This window comes from Scatophagus argus, chromosome 5 (assembly GCF_020382885.2).
Source record: "Scatophagus argus isolate fScaArg1 chromosome 5, fScaArg1.pri, whole genome shotgun sequence".
NCBI lineage: Eukaryota > Metazoa > Chordata > Actinopteri > Scatophagidae > Scatophagus > Scatophagus argus.
The window spans coordinates 4,887,669-4,902,747 of record NC_058497.1 but is presented as its reverse complement, the minus strand read 5'-3'; the positions used below and the strand labels follow the sequence as shown (position 1 = coordinate 4,902,747).

The following is a 15,079-nucleotide window of genomic DNA, read 5'->3' as shown; positions in this document are numbered from 1 at the left end:
ATATGGGAGGCTACTGGCTGCAACAATTTCCCTTTGAATTTACACTTAATCATCAACAGACAAGTCTGTCCTTGCTACCTGATAAACAACAAGTATTTCAAAAAAAGACTCAAAGAACTCAAAAGTCAAAAGTCAGAATGGCTTTATTGGATGTTTAAAGTCAAGAATCGTTTGTACTTGTATCAAATGATAAACAGTCTTTTCAAATGAAGGACCTGAGTTTTAGTTGTGTTGCATGGACATTGGAGTAGTGGTTGAACATTGTGTATCATACTACATTATGCATCTTGAACCAAGGCCAGAAAACATCAGATGATACCATTCAGTGAATTTATTCTGTGTTAGTATGATTCAGATCTTATTGAAGGCAGCAACATCCACAGACTGAACATATTCCTCGAAGGCGGTGATGGCTTCCTCTAGCATATCTGTGCCCACTTTATCATCCTCCACCACACATCCTATCTGGAGCTTCTTGATGCCGTAGCCCACCGGCACCAGCTTGGACTGCCCCCACAGCAGTCCGTCCATGCTGACGCTGCGGACACACTCCTCCAGCTTGCCCATGTCTGTCTCGTCATCCCAGGGCTTGACGTCAAGTAAGATGGAGGACTTGGCAACAAGAGCTGGTTTCTTGGACTTCTTGGCGGTGTATTCAGCGAGGCGCTGCTCCCGGAGTCTCACGGCCTCTGCCTCGTCATCCGAGCCAAATAGGTCGATGTCATCGTCGCTGGTGTTGTTTGTCAAGGTGGTGGGTGTAGCTGGGAGGACAAACTGAATCTTAGCTGATGGGAGGCTGGCTCTTTCTTTCTGGAAGGACTTGATGTGGTTATACCAACGCCTGAGGTGGCAGAAGGTCTGTGGAGGAGCAGAAGGGATGGCATCGAACACTGATGTGTCAGCTTGGGATGCCGCAAAGCCCTCCATGTAGCTTTTGTCCGCCAGAAAATCGTTGAGCGCTTTAAGGCCGGATGGCGTGCTCATGTCACCAAACACAGTTTTTGTGTTAGTTGGGCAGGAAGAAGGCGCCTGCAAGGATTCGTCTTGTGTGGGGAGCTTGTGCTTGAAGACTTCCTGCATGGGGACCTCGTGAGTGAGGGTGGTTTCAGCAGTGTGGCCACTGGAAGAACCAAGGCAACAAAGCAACAGGTAATGAGTCACTGAGTTTAATTACCATGCACCAACCCCAAGGCACAAGTAATCTAAATTAAGAACAGGCATGCATGTACAAGCCCACACACAGATGTACACCATTCACATCACAAACACAATGGAGTCTTGTTAATTTTTAATTCTTCTGACTTCAGTTAAAAAAAAAAAAAAGCCATGTTACTGGTATATAAAACACAATAGCTCCGCATAATAAGGCTGCAGTTTGGTCCTTTTGTTCTCTCATGCACCAGCTTAACAGATAATCACACTTCAGCACACTTCAACCACAAAAGCGAACACCCGTTCTCTTTTAAAATGATTTAAGCCTCAAGTATTTTCCACATAAATCTCACTGTTTTGATCTAAGAATATAAACTATGTATTCTTAAGCTGGGATTTAAATTTAGCAAGGAGAAATCACAGAAAGGGCTCGATGTCCATCTCCAGGGCAGAGCAGGGCATGGTCAGTTCGAAGCGGTTGATGACGTCTGGGTGGAGGACGCCGAGATGGCCTATGCTCTTTCCGCGGACAAAGATCTCTGCACAGCGACCAGGGAAAAAGGTGGAATCTAAGACAAGGAAAACAGAGAGGAATATGAATAAATATGCAATGGACTATCACCAGTCAGGATGGGTATTAAGAACCAGAACTAAACTGGTACTGGTTCCTGACCTGTCAGTAAAGACATATTGATGAGCTCCAAACTTATTTGTATTTATGTACAAGCATTTGCATTAACTCATTCCTGACATTTTCAAATTTCTGACCATCTCCTAATGATGACAAAGCAGTGTTAGACAATGCGTAACTGTGTTTACAGTCTGTGCTTTGCAGTCATGGTTGACAGTGCAAAATGTTCTGTTGCTCATTCTCCATTGCTAGACAGGGCAGGAACGCTCAGCAGCTTGTAGGTATCCTACCAAACCAAGCTGCTAACTGCCCTGTAGTCTAAGTTTGAACATAGTGTGAGCTGTCCTAACAACCAGAGATAACCAATTTAGATTTTCTTATGGTTCTAAATACTTTCAACTGTAGGGAGATGATCATACAGCTCTTAATGTCTTAACTGTTGGACCTTTTCATGAGTCTTTATTTTTTGCACCAATTTGTGGAAACTATCAGTATTGCTAAGCAGTATCAGTATCAATATAATCAACACCCAACCACTGTTCCAAGTGGATTTTCAGGTTATGTCATTTAGTGGGTAACACCTACACCTTGGCGCTGACTTCTTCTCTTACTTTCAAGGCAAATCACATCCTTCAGTAGCTTCCTTTTTCTAAAACAACAATTATCACCTCCACTTGTTTGCAATCTGTTTGTATCCTGGCAAACTGTATATGACCAGTGTGTTACTATGTAACATGCCATCTGTTTGTCCTGCTTCTTGGATGATGTTTCTGCCACTATATAGTTGCAACATGTACACGTGCAATGTACTCCACTGGTTTTGCACTTAACTGCAACTGAAACATTCATTTTACTTGAGGTACCGATGTTTTCCTTACTGTCAAAGAGCTTAGTGGTTTTTGCACATTGTTTCACAGAGATTATTAGTCAATCACATAGTGTGGGCGGTATTGTGCTGCCTTTCCTGTTCCTTGATTTTCCCTTGGTAATTATTTGTTCACCCACATTGGTTACCCACATCAGCTCTTCATTAATTTATTCCAAACAAACCCAGTGCCTAAAAGGCATCACTTCCTGTGTACCAGATAGTTTTTCCAATGAAAGCCATTTCAGAAGTAAAAAAAAAAAAAAAAAAGAAAAAAAGAAAAAAAAAAGTTTTGGACAGGAAATGAGCTAGATTGCTATGGTTCAATATCCATCACTGACAAAGCAGCAAAATGAACATCGTTAATGTGAAAATGCCACATGTCATTACTCCAAAGCAACTACCTCTGCAGGCCATAATTACATTTTCTGTCTCAGTCACACACACACAAGCGTGGAAAGACAAGTGCATGCACACACATGCAAACAGGCATACACGTCTCTTTCTGATTAAAATCTGATGCTCCAGTTTTTGTGAATCAATGTCAAGAGTAAAGGTCACTTCAGTCCAGAGGGAATAAAGAGCCTCCATCAACAGTGAGATGAAAGCGCATGTCAATATGAGAAGCAATTGCTCACTTTGTTCAGAAACACTGACGTGCAGGCAGACAGAAAGACAGACTTGTCAGAGATTTAACAAGATACAGGGGTTGCCATGACAACGGCCCCACACACAGAGACATGGCATTTTCCCATCGTGCACCGCTTCTTCCCACGCTGCCTTGCTAATGGGTTCCAGAGCCCACTGCTTCGATGTTCACGCATCGCCACTATGTATGAAGGCTTGCAAAACACATGGTCTGTACTTTCTTTCAAATGTGTGTGTGCTTGAGTGTGAGTGAGAGACAGAAAGTGAGTGCGTGAGTGAGTGAGAGACAGAAAGTGAGTGCGTGAGTGAGAGAGAGAGAGAGAGAGAGAGAGAGAGAGAGAGAGAGACACAGAGAAACAGTGAGAGAGAGAGAGAGAGAGACACAGAGAAACAGTGAGAGAGAGAGAGAGAGAGAGAGAGAGAGAGAGAGAGAGACAGAGAAACAGTGAGAGAGAGAGAGAGAGAGACACTCACTAAGGCAGGGACATTTGAACTGAAATAAAGACCATTATTTGACTTGTCGGTTCTGTGTCTGTTGGGTGTATAAAATTGGTGGAATGTGCTTGCGTCGGTTCACACGTCATCTACTTGTACCATGGGCGGGATGCCATGGCAACTATATAAATAGCTCTGGTACATCTTAAATAACCAATCAGTCAATGAAAATCCCACACTTGAGCCAGGCCACTTTCCGCCCACTCACCAACTTTCAGTAAAGCTTTCAGTGGAAAGGAGAGTTATACTGTTGCAGACAGTATGACTGCCTGATGCTGCCATCACTTTGCCATCGGATTTATTTCCATTTCAGACAACTGGACAGAGAATGCACCCAAGTTCTAAAGCAACAAAAACTAATACTCATCATGAATTAGGGAGCTATTAACACACCTGAAATGATACTGGTTTAAGTGACTTCAGTGGATGATTAGTATGGGTTTCAGGGTTGAGTTTTTCGTGTTGAAGAGAATATATATCTGGAAAAAAATGCCACAAAGTGTTCCAGTTTAACTCCAGTTTAATTTTAGTTTTTGCCGTCATCTCTATTGGTTTTGCTAACAGCGTGCTGACCAAAGTAACTGCTGATATATAGGAATGCAGTGCCGTCGATAACACTTAGTCTGATGGGGAAAACAACACGCAGCCAACCAGGGTGGGCCATATATTATATTTTTTATTGTTGTCAACAAGTCCTATGAAATAATATCTGAGTCTGTCTCTCCAAACTTTCTGACTTGAACAAGTGCGTCTGTGAACTGTGATGAATGTTCACAGCACAGCAGACTGGGTTGTGGTGTTATAATCTGCCTTTTGTTTTTTCTTGGTCCTTTTGAAATCTTTAGAACAGTATGACCAAATGTTTCAAGATTAACTTTGTGAGGTTAATGTCATTATTTTATACCTACAACAATGATGGAGGAGTTATCCTTTAAAGCAGCTGTACCATGATCATTGTATCAAATGACAATGTGAAATGGGTCACACCAAAAAATGATCACCTAAATCTGAAGCTTCCCTCTGTTTAATACAGCTTTATTGAGCGTTTCTTCCGACTGATTATCATCCGGCTGCAACTTGTTTTGGTTCACTCTCCCTGCTCTCACAGCATTGTTCTCGGCTGCAACAGGCAGCCGTTTTCTCGAAAAACTGTCTGTCCAGACTTTTGAATCCGCCCACTCTCAGCTGAAAAAGCAGTTGATCCAATCAGTGCTGCCGGCAGTCCAAACAGAGCTGAAGGAATAAGTAAGTAAGAAGGAGTAATAACAATGGCAATATATTCTTTTCTTATGGGAAATCAAATGCCCCTCCCCCACAAAAACCTGTTGTGTGGAGGCAACGTCAGACTGAAAATGGAAACAGAGACAAATGAGTTGGCAATTCTGTCTGATATGTGGTAACTAAAAACCCACTGTACACCACCTGCTCATCACCAAACAGCAGACAGGGACTAGCTGGTGAACAGAGTAAAGTCTTTAGCAGCTCAAGAGCAAGACATATCACCCAGAAAATGGTACAGTATTAAAAGAGAATGAATACTGGACTTAATATTCATCAGATGGACACAGACATGACACCCAATGAATAATAATGTTTCTCTGCAACTGCTGAATGTATACACACAAGAAAAGTATCCGTACGAAAGTGCTTGCTAACATGTTCGCCATATCAACTTAAAAATGATGAGTTCACATCTTGTTTCTGCTCCATTCAGTTATTGCAGGTTTAAATATACACATTTACAGTGCATATATATATAAAAACAAAACCATACGGAGTTACGGAGGAGAAGCCAAAGAGTCACATGAACATGCTCTCTTTCCTAACAAAGGCTGTACAGGCCAAGACTTTGCATTGGACACAGCTGTTAAGTGAAACACAGGCATCTGTCTCTTAAGTGCTTTCTTCCTCCACTCCTGATCCCCTGACTCGTTACTTCATCCCCGTTTGCCCGCTGAGTGGAGGAAACTCAGCTGACATGTATTCCCTCAGCCACTCTCCTTGTCTGTACTGGGAGTGACGGTGACTTATCTGTAGTGCTGTTTCACCTTGCTGATGGACACATCCTGAGGGTGTGTGTGTGTTTGAGTCAGGTGAGCTCTTAGACAGGGGTCATGACCTAGTAATGGGGTTAAGGACACGCTGACATATATGTGTCTGTGTGCGTGTGTGTGTGTGTGTGTGTGTGGGGATTAGGCTAATGGTGTATGCAGCGTGGAGAGAGAGAAAAAAAAAACAGTAGAGATGATAGACTGAGTGGAAGTGTGTGCCCAGTGTGTTGTGCATTAGTGCGTGCTGTGAGAGCATGTCCATTTCAGCTCCCTTTTAAGTGTGTGTGTGTGTGTGTGTGTGTGTGTGTGTGTGTGTGTGTGTTTGTGTGTGCCTGTCAGATGGACAGTCTGAGCACCCATAGATGGGTGGGTGTGTATGTGCCAGTCTGTCTCGCTGCTCAGCACTGCAGTGGGTGACGTGACTCCCATGCACTCTCCCACACTGCAGACTTTACACGCTCTCATAGCCTTTCCTGCTTACGCCTCCAGCCGTCGCTCTGTCGCTCTCCTGTCACCACCCCCCCCACCAACCCCCTTCTCATCTCATCCCATCCCTTGTTCTCCTCCCAAGTCTGCCTTCCCCTCTCCTCACGGCTCTCATTCGCTGATACTTGAGCCCATTGATTTGCAGTCTGAATGGGCAAAAAGAGCCTGAGTGGATACCCTGCAGTGTCACCTTGGAACATGCAAGCCAAGGAGAGAGGAGAGAAGGAGGCTGGAGTGTGAGAGAGAAAGTATGGAAAGAGGAAGGACTGAGCGATGAATCGAAAATGAAATGTTGCATGAGCGTCTGTCTGAGCCTGTGCTGTGCTTCAACCTGTAGAATTAAACCTTTCTCATTACTAATCTCATGGGAAAGGATCAGATGCAATAAAGCAATGAAACCCAACTGAGTCATACCCTGATCTGCAGCTTAAACACAACTTCATTGCAAGTATTATTGTGCCAGTCACATGCCACCACTGGTTAACGTGACTCTGCTGGGAATACAAACAACACTGTGGAAGTTTACAGCATTGTTGCTCTCCATTAAAAAGCAAAATAGCCTTTCAGAGTGAAGCTCATCAAAAGTCTTGCAAAAGCGAAGAGCTGATGCAGCATGACTGACCGGCCCATCTCATTCATGCTGACTTCAGAGAAACGATCTTGAACTTACACTCTTACTCAGGCACATGTCATCATTAGAGAAGCAGTCAAGTTGTCTGAAATGAGTTCTTGGCACGCAACCCACAATCACTGATACGACACTTTGATTCTCACGGAGCAAAATGGTAACAGTACACTGTACTTCAATGCTATTTGGTTTTCCATCATTGACTGAACAGAGTTATTTACTGATTTGTTGCTTGTTATTGTCATTTCCTCTATTTCAAATGGGTTAAAAACTATCAATAAAATTACTATCACTACACTAAGTCATCATCCTGTAAAGTTTTCTATTTGTGCACTTGCCTGAATTTCTCCTGTCCACAATAAAACCACTTAAAACTGAAAATCAGTTGTGCTCATTCCTTCAACAGGCGGGAGAACATGAAGTCTCCACAAAGTGTGAGCGCTGCACAGTGCAAGGTGTAATTTTTATAAACACACAACCTCTAATTAGGCTAACAGTATGACTTTACTAGATAGAAGTGGTCAATTAGTTTGAGCTTCAGGCACACACGAAAGCAGCTGTTAGTTATGTTAGCAATTTTGCCTGTAAGCCCCATGTGTTTAGTGTAAGCTTGAGTACATGGCACAGAGGATGATACAAGACCGCATCAGATGAGACCAGAAGAAACGTGAAGGACAGACACACTTCACACTTTTATTTGATGATTCTGTCGTATGACTGTGTGTATTTGGAATCTTTATAATGCTGCTGTGTAAAGGGATAAACAGTTCAATTATAATTTATTTCAATATCCAATAATCTAATAGCTATCGCAATTATTACCCAGATGATGCGAGACTTTGAGGGTCAATATCAATATTTAGGATGGTGTAACAATACACTGGCTGATTTTCTACTTAAAATAAACAGATCCAGAACCACAGATCTCTTAGATTTGGGTTTAAAAAATTAGGATTGGCATACATACTGAACACTGCTGCAACTAACAATTATTTTCATTGCCGATTAATAAGGACATAATTTTACTGATTAATGGATTAGCCAAAGATGATGTCCGCAAATGTTGTTTTGTCCACCATCCAAAGATAGTCATTTTACTGTCAAGAAACCAGAAGACATTTAAGAAGCTGGAATCAGAGAAGTTAGAATTTTTCTTCTTAAACAATTACTCAAACCAAGAGATCTATTGTCAAAATAGACCAGCAGATTAATTTAACAAGTGACAACTAATTGATGAATTGTTGCCGGGCTAGCGATGACATTTTACTATTTTTGGGGGGGGGGTTGAAATTGTCAGTACTCTAAACTATGACCCTATGAGGTCACTATGAGACTATGAACTGATGGCAGTAAAATAAACTCTAAGCGAAAGTCTGGAGTGTCAAAGTCTACAATTTTTTGTCACTTATCAGCTGACAATACTGACGTTTCTGCAGTAAGTCAACATCCTCCGACTGATCAGTGTAGCTCCAGTGACAACACAGTGAGGCACAGGTCAAAGAAGTGATTACATTTACAGCTGCATGAATGACCTTGTTTAAGCTCTGAAGCTCATCAGATTTATTTCATCAAAACAAAGTATGCGATTAATAAACTACGCGCAGATATTTGTGGCCTTCAGCTCTGCCACATCCATCAATATTACATGTTGATCCCCTTCCATAGACCCATAATAACTACCCACATTGCAAATTAATTTTAAAGTTGTGCATGTCACTGCTATGGAAACGATTACCCATCAATAAAACAGGATGCATGATGCCCTGGTAACGAACACAACGATGCAGTCGCTGCTAGTCATACGCCAGATTTACATAATCTCAACAAAATCTGCTTTTTAGCCTCACGTGACCCACATTCATTTATTCACCATCATCAGTCTAGGGGTAATTAATAATAATAGGGGTATTTTTTTCTCCTCTCAGCATTAATCCAGTCTTAAGATATTTAGCAGCAAAGCCAGCTCTTGAGTACGCCCCTATACGTCTGAAGATTTGTTTCCACCGCCCTCCCTCTCGAGGCTTCTTACCGTCTGCAGCCTGGATGTGGTAACCGTCCCCGCGGACCGACTTCACCTCCAGCAGTTGCATGGTTCGGTCCAGCAGGCCATGGATCACCTCGAAGCCGGGACTCTTGTTGTAGTAAACGGCACAGAAACGCCTGCTGTTCCTCGCCCCGACATCTGGTTGTTGGGATGAGGGAGAGGGAGCCAAGTGCCAATGACTTACTAACATATCAAGTCAATATTGGGTTTTTATTAAAAACACATCTCCTGCTGATTAAACAAAGATGACGCTTTTTTTGTTTTTGCTTTCATTAATGATAAAATTATGAAAGACAAAATGGTTCATGTGTGATGAGCTCTTTACCAGAACTGATTATAACAAGACTCTTTGTTCAGATTCTCCAAAGTGTGTACATTTAATCATTGCAAGCAAGAAGTCAACATCCTTGTGTCTCTAAATGATGTTTAAGAGACTTTTGCAGCACAAAAAAAACAAATAAGAAGGTAGTTAATCATTTTTCATCAACACTGTCAGATTACATCTTGACCAGCATCTGTGCGCATTAGTGTAAAAATATCAGTGAGGTAACAGTGTTTCTAAAGCAGCTTGAACGGTGTGTTACGTACAGCATGCATGTGTTATGCAACACTAAATGATTTTCTCCATCACTTCACACATGCAGACGCCTACCTTTGGTCTCATCCTTCAGCACCACATCAGATATCTCAAACAGTTTAAGGGGAAGGGGCATCTTCCTGTTGGCAGCTATGGTTTTCAGCAGACCTGGCAGCAAGGTGGTGCGCGCCACCTAGTGGTGACAAAGAATGCTGAAGCTGGATACGCGGTTACAGTCGTTTAGAGAGGAGCAGGGTGCCCTCTTCTGGAAAAACAGCACTACAACTTATGAAAGCTCGGAAACGCTGATAACTTGGTTCTTTTTTGATATTTCAAAAACATTGCTGCATAAAAGTCTTCTCATTAAATAAGTACTTTTCATAATTTAGTTTAGAGTAGTTTAAATGACAGTAAATAATACAACATCCAAATGATTTCCCTGGATATGATTTCCCTTGCAGAGCATATCAACCTGCAAACATTAAGGTACTGTAGGGTTTCATTAATAGAATATTCTTCTTTACCTGGAACTCAGCTGTCTTGGGGTTGGAGATATGAACTGCTCTGGTCTCTGTGATCTTCTTTCCAAGCTTGTCTGCTATGTCTTCCTTAGAACACTACAGGGAGAGAGAAGGGACACATTCCTTTGAGATCATTTAAACGAGAACATTCAACTTTCTGGGATAATGTTCAGTAATATCCATTTTACAGCAACATTTACCCAAAGTTTGCAATGATTAGCCAACATTTACCACCATTAATTACTTGTCCTGCCAGAACAAGCACAGGTGTAGCTTCCAGACCCCTGAGTGTTTTAAATTGAGGAGCATTTCTTTTTACTGCTTATGCACTGTGTTCATTTGTAGGAAGACCCACAGACTCATGTGTTTACATGTTGTGTCTGTGCATCTTTTCTTACCAGGGCAAAGTTGAGGGCCTCTGTAAATCCAGCGGCTGCGAGGTCTTGTCTCAACAGCTCTGTCAGTTTATTTAATGGGAACTGTGAACAAACAAAGCAAATACATAAGAACACAAACCATATTTGATGGGATGCAATGACATTTGGTTGCATATATGTCACACTCGCAGAAGGAAAGCCATGCACCTGGTTCGCTATGGTGTAGGTGCGTGGTGTGGTGCGAATGATGTTGTTGAATCCATAAGCCATGGCGGCATCCTCCACGATGTCACAGGCGTGGATGATGTCTGAGCGTGTTGGTGGGATCTCAACCTCGATCTCATCGCCAGCACCAGTCGGCCGGGAGAGCAGGCACATCCTAGTCAGGAGCTGAGCAACGTTTTCAGTTGATTCGCTGTCAGGAGAAAATGAAGCAAATGCTGTTCATTAAAAATGTTGCTACAGATACGCTGACACCAAGCAGCCGGCTGGAAGACAGGTTACACTCCATCATCGTTTAGTTTAAAAACACAAATTAACTTGAAAATTATGAAAAGGAACAAACTTGACAACTGACAAAAAGCAAACTAAAGTGCATCTTGACAAACTTGGAGGTGTTTTACATCTCATTTGCTTGTTTCTCGTGCTTTCACGATCCTGATGACTTACTTGATGCCTATTTTTTGGTTGATAAACTCGCTGGACAACTTTTCCTTCCTGTAAGCCAGCTCCTAACAGCAGGAAACAAGGGCAGGGAATTAGCTGAGAGCAGAAGAAGTTCAGGTCACATTTGATTAAAAAAGGATTGTAGTTAATACAATACTGGGTATTTGCAGGTCTGGCCATCTGGGACCACCACCTCAGCCTCCTCTACCCTGAAAAAGCAAGCCGTAAAAGAAAACATTGGCCTTACTGTAATATTCTTACACTCCAGCGATTTGTTGTTATTTCATGATGAAATTTGCTATATTTCCATCACCTAATATAGAAAGAACAAATCAGTATCTTGAACAAAGCCGATATAACACAAAACCCCCATTAGAGAAATGAAAGATTTAGAAGAATAGTTTTGTATTTGACAAGCAATTATTGTTATTTAGAGGTGATGGGCATATGTCTTTCTGTTTGAAAATGAAAAAGAAACACACATGGTTCATGGTAGCTAATTCACAGGGAGATGGTGATCGCCACACCCTTATCAGCAATGTCAAAGCAGGGTCTTGTTCAGCGAGAGAAAACACAAAGGAAGTTCATAAGTAAATCAGCAAATCTTTGAATCTGGAAGATGAAGCAAAAAGGCTTTAAATTAGTTCTGGCTGGCAAATTTGACAGCTGACGGTAAACAGCCCCTGTGACATCACTAAGTAGGGTGTGGCCAGAGGTGGAAAAGCTTCAAGTTTTCAAACCACAGAGAGAAATATGAGTGGCACCGCCTCAAAATGGTGAAGTGGAATCACGGTCACTGTCTGTCCCCGTCTTGAGACAAAAACCTAGCATTTGAGACAGATACGCTACGTACGTGAAAGGCTGCGAACAATACTCGCTGAACATGGTCACCATCATGTCCAACACAATCTTTGCCTAAAGAGAACAAAGTCAAAGTTAGTCTGTTTCCCTGCATAACATCAACTGAACAACATATAATGCGACTCCTCTGTTCTCCTCTCAGTTGTACCTTGGTCAGGTCTGTGGCCGTGCACTCAATGAAGACGTTCTTTGTCTTTAGAGTGATTTTTGAATGGTCCCCTGAAAAATATAAGATAGACATATATATATACACACACACACATATCATTTTGAAATTCTAAAGTTCATTTTTAATTTAAAACTTGTAGCTTAACTTGTAGTGATTCCTTAAAAAGCTGTTTTCCAAAGCCTGAAACTATCTAATTCTGCTAGCTGGTGAGTCAGATCTTTGATATGTTTCCAAGCCCAAACTTTTGGAGAAATACTCATAAAATATTGATAAAGACAGAAAACAAAGCAGACACATCAAGACAGAAAGAGTGCTCACCGTTGATGATGGGAGGCATGGACAGGACAATGCCGTTGCTGTCGTAGATGACGGGGTACACAGGCTTGTCTTCAATAATGTGAAGGTAATGCCTCAGGTGGCTGTCTGTCTGTACGAATCAGAAGAACAACACGAGGTTAGCAGCGCTCAAACACACAAACGTCTCCTTTAACCTACATCAAGCCAATTGGCTGCTCACTTTGTAGAGGCTCATGAGCTGCGTGGCAGTGTACTCTTTGGTCTGGTTGAGGGGTTTGAAGCTGATGTCTCCAGGAGGTTTGGCTGTGTACGTGAAAGGACCAGAGATGGTGTCCAGGTCATGGGTCCCAATGGCCACCAGGCTCCTCTTCCTGCACACAGTCAACAGTTGAAGAACATTAAAATGGTGCTTCCTTAAAAGCTCATTTGAGACATTTTCTAGGTAAAACGGCAAAGATTTAAGGTTTCCAGCTAGTTTAAAGCTGAGAATTTGCTTCTTTCTTTGCCGTACATCACTGTAAACTGAGTATCTATACTGTGGTTCAGACAAAAAACACAATACGAAGACTTCTCTTTGACCTAAAACTGTGATGCACATTCTTTTTTATTATTTTCTGGCATTTTATAAACTAAACAATTGATTTAATCTGGAAAGTAATCAGGAGATTTAAACAAATATGAAAACAATCAGCTCTTGTTGCTCATACAATATCCTAAAAGCCTGTACTGTGTTGAGAATTAGCTACACCTGCTCTGTAACACAAGTGCCAGATGCAGTTGCTGCAACATCTCAGGAAAGTGCCACCATGATGGGATTTTCATGGGATTACCTTGTAAGTTAATTGCTAACAAAATGACTTGACACAAATGATACAGCCAAATAATAAATAAATAAATGTAAATGCGTTGTATCATCTGTATGGTTCTTCCACTGAACTGTTCAAAGCAGGTTCGCAGCTAAGTGTCGGAAACAAATTTGAGATGTTCAAGTTGTACAAGACAGAGTTACCGAAGTCAAGGCATTTACATAAATGAAAGCAATATTTCCTGCAGTTACTTTTGAATGGCATGAATCAGCAGAAGGTGACTGAAAGTATTTCAGCTATGAAGCTGTTCTTGGTATTAACAGCAGGTCTGACCTGCAGATGTTTTGGTGGAGTTTCTCCTGCAGCTCAATGAAGCTGTCATAACGCTCCTGTGTGAAGGTGATGTCTCTCAAAACTGCTGCCACAGCATGGGGTCGCACTGCTGCCGTCTGCACAGAACAAACATTAGTAACAAACTAAGTGGTTACCATATGGTAATACAATGATTTATTTGATTTATAAATAAAACTAAGGATAGCTTCAGCCCACAAATTATTTGTTTGCCATTAAAAAATTAGAAACATTGCCTCCCACCTCCTTAGTAATAATCAGCTTTTGGGGCTCCCCACTGGCTGGGCTAACACGTCTGTAGCGAGGTGCCTCCAACCTGTAACACAAATACAGTCCCAGTAGCAACAACAAAGAAAGCCTACACCCACAATGGAGAAGCAATTACAACAGTGTGTTAGTTCTTTCATAAAAGATACCGCACTCACATATTCTTGAAGACCTGCAGTCCACGGACCAACCCTTCCAGACACAGCAGGTCATAGCGGTTAGCTGGTACATCAATCTTGTACAGAATGATATCAGACGCTCCTGATGCCTTGGAGTCACCCTGCTCTCGGCTGATTAATTCCTTCTCTGAGGTCTGCAACGGGGTGAGAGCTGAGGTCACCATTACATCTCATAGTTGGTCGTTTTTGACACAGATGTACACAGACATTTATGTCTTTTCAAACGTTATGACGTTATATATGTTTTGCTATAAGTCAAACTGTACATTATGACAAAGTTCTGCTGTAATTAGCAAAAGGGACCCATACTAGGATGCACTGTGTTTTGGTTTCCTTTAACGAAGCTTACTCACAATTTCATCCAGCTCCAGTCCAAACTCAAAGCACAGCTCGTCAAACTCCTCATCAGCTAAAACAAAAAGCAAATAGTGAATACTGGAAACAGTTTGACATACCGAATAGTATCTAGTGCCCACTATATTGCCATTGCTGCTCCTAAGCAGCAGACAGCTCACATTTAAATGACAGATCGTGAGGGAAATGATGCAATCACGTCGACACAGAGGTGTCAATACATTAAGACAACTTTCTTATTGCAATTAAGCTTCAGCACAAAAGGTAACGCTGAATAGTGTATTCAGCACGAGGTTAAATTAAATGTCTTAATTTTTTTCCTCAAGATTGTTACAGTAAGGTCAGAACAAAAGGTAAAGTTAGTTGCTCGTGAGCAGCTGCCGTGCTGCTATCAGGCTAATGAGTTGACTTCCTCCATCTTTAAGAACCAAAAGAACATTTCCTTGTCAGACACATATGTGTGTATGTTTTTGTTACTTGAATATGCGTTTCATGCAACTTACTATATGTTTTGCCCAAAGCTTTGAAGAGAAGATCCCTTTTTAGTCCGACAGTCGGCATGTTGGCTGCTAATCCTCCTCAGCCCAGTGGAAAAGGACCCCTCCAGCCGGCTGTAGCTGTCTAGGGCGGTGCCTGATTGCAAACCACTTAGAT

The 15,079-nt window shown here is 41.8% G+C and overlaps 1 protein-coding gene across 1 annotated transcript; it reads right to left on the bottom strand.

Annotated features, from left to right (window-relative positions):
• Positions 1-125: 125 nt before the first annotated feature.
• On the bottom strand, positions 126-15,079 carry farsb (phenylalanyl-tRNA synthetase subunit beta). The gene is made up of 18 exons (XM_046388462.1): positions 14,929-15,079; positions 14,425-14,480; positions 14,051-14,205; positions 13,869-13,941; positions 13,608-13,723; positions 12,689-12,839; positions 12,490-12,598; positions 12,151-12,221; positions 11,995-12,056; positions 11,299-11,350; positions 11,145-11,206; positions 10,683-10,890; positions 10,497-10,577; positions 10,102-10,194; positions 9,653-9,770; positions 8,986-9,138; positions 1,574-1,721; positions 126-1,120 (listed from the first exon to the last, which is right to left on the bottom strand). Exons 1-18 carry the CDS (start codon positions 14,984-14,986, stop codon positions 352-354), a joined length of 2,535 nt encoding a protein of 844 aa, XP_046244418.1. The 5' UTR covers positions 14,987-15,079; the 3' UTR covers positions 126-351.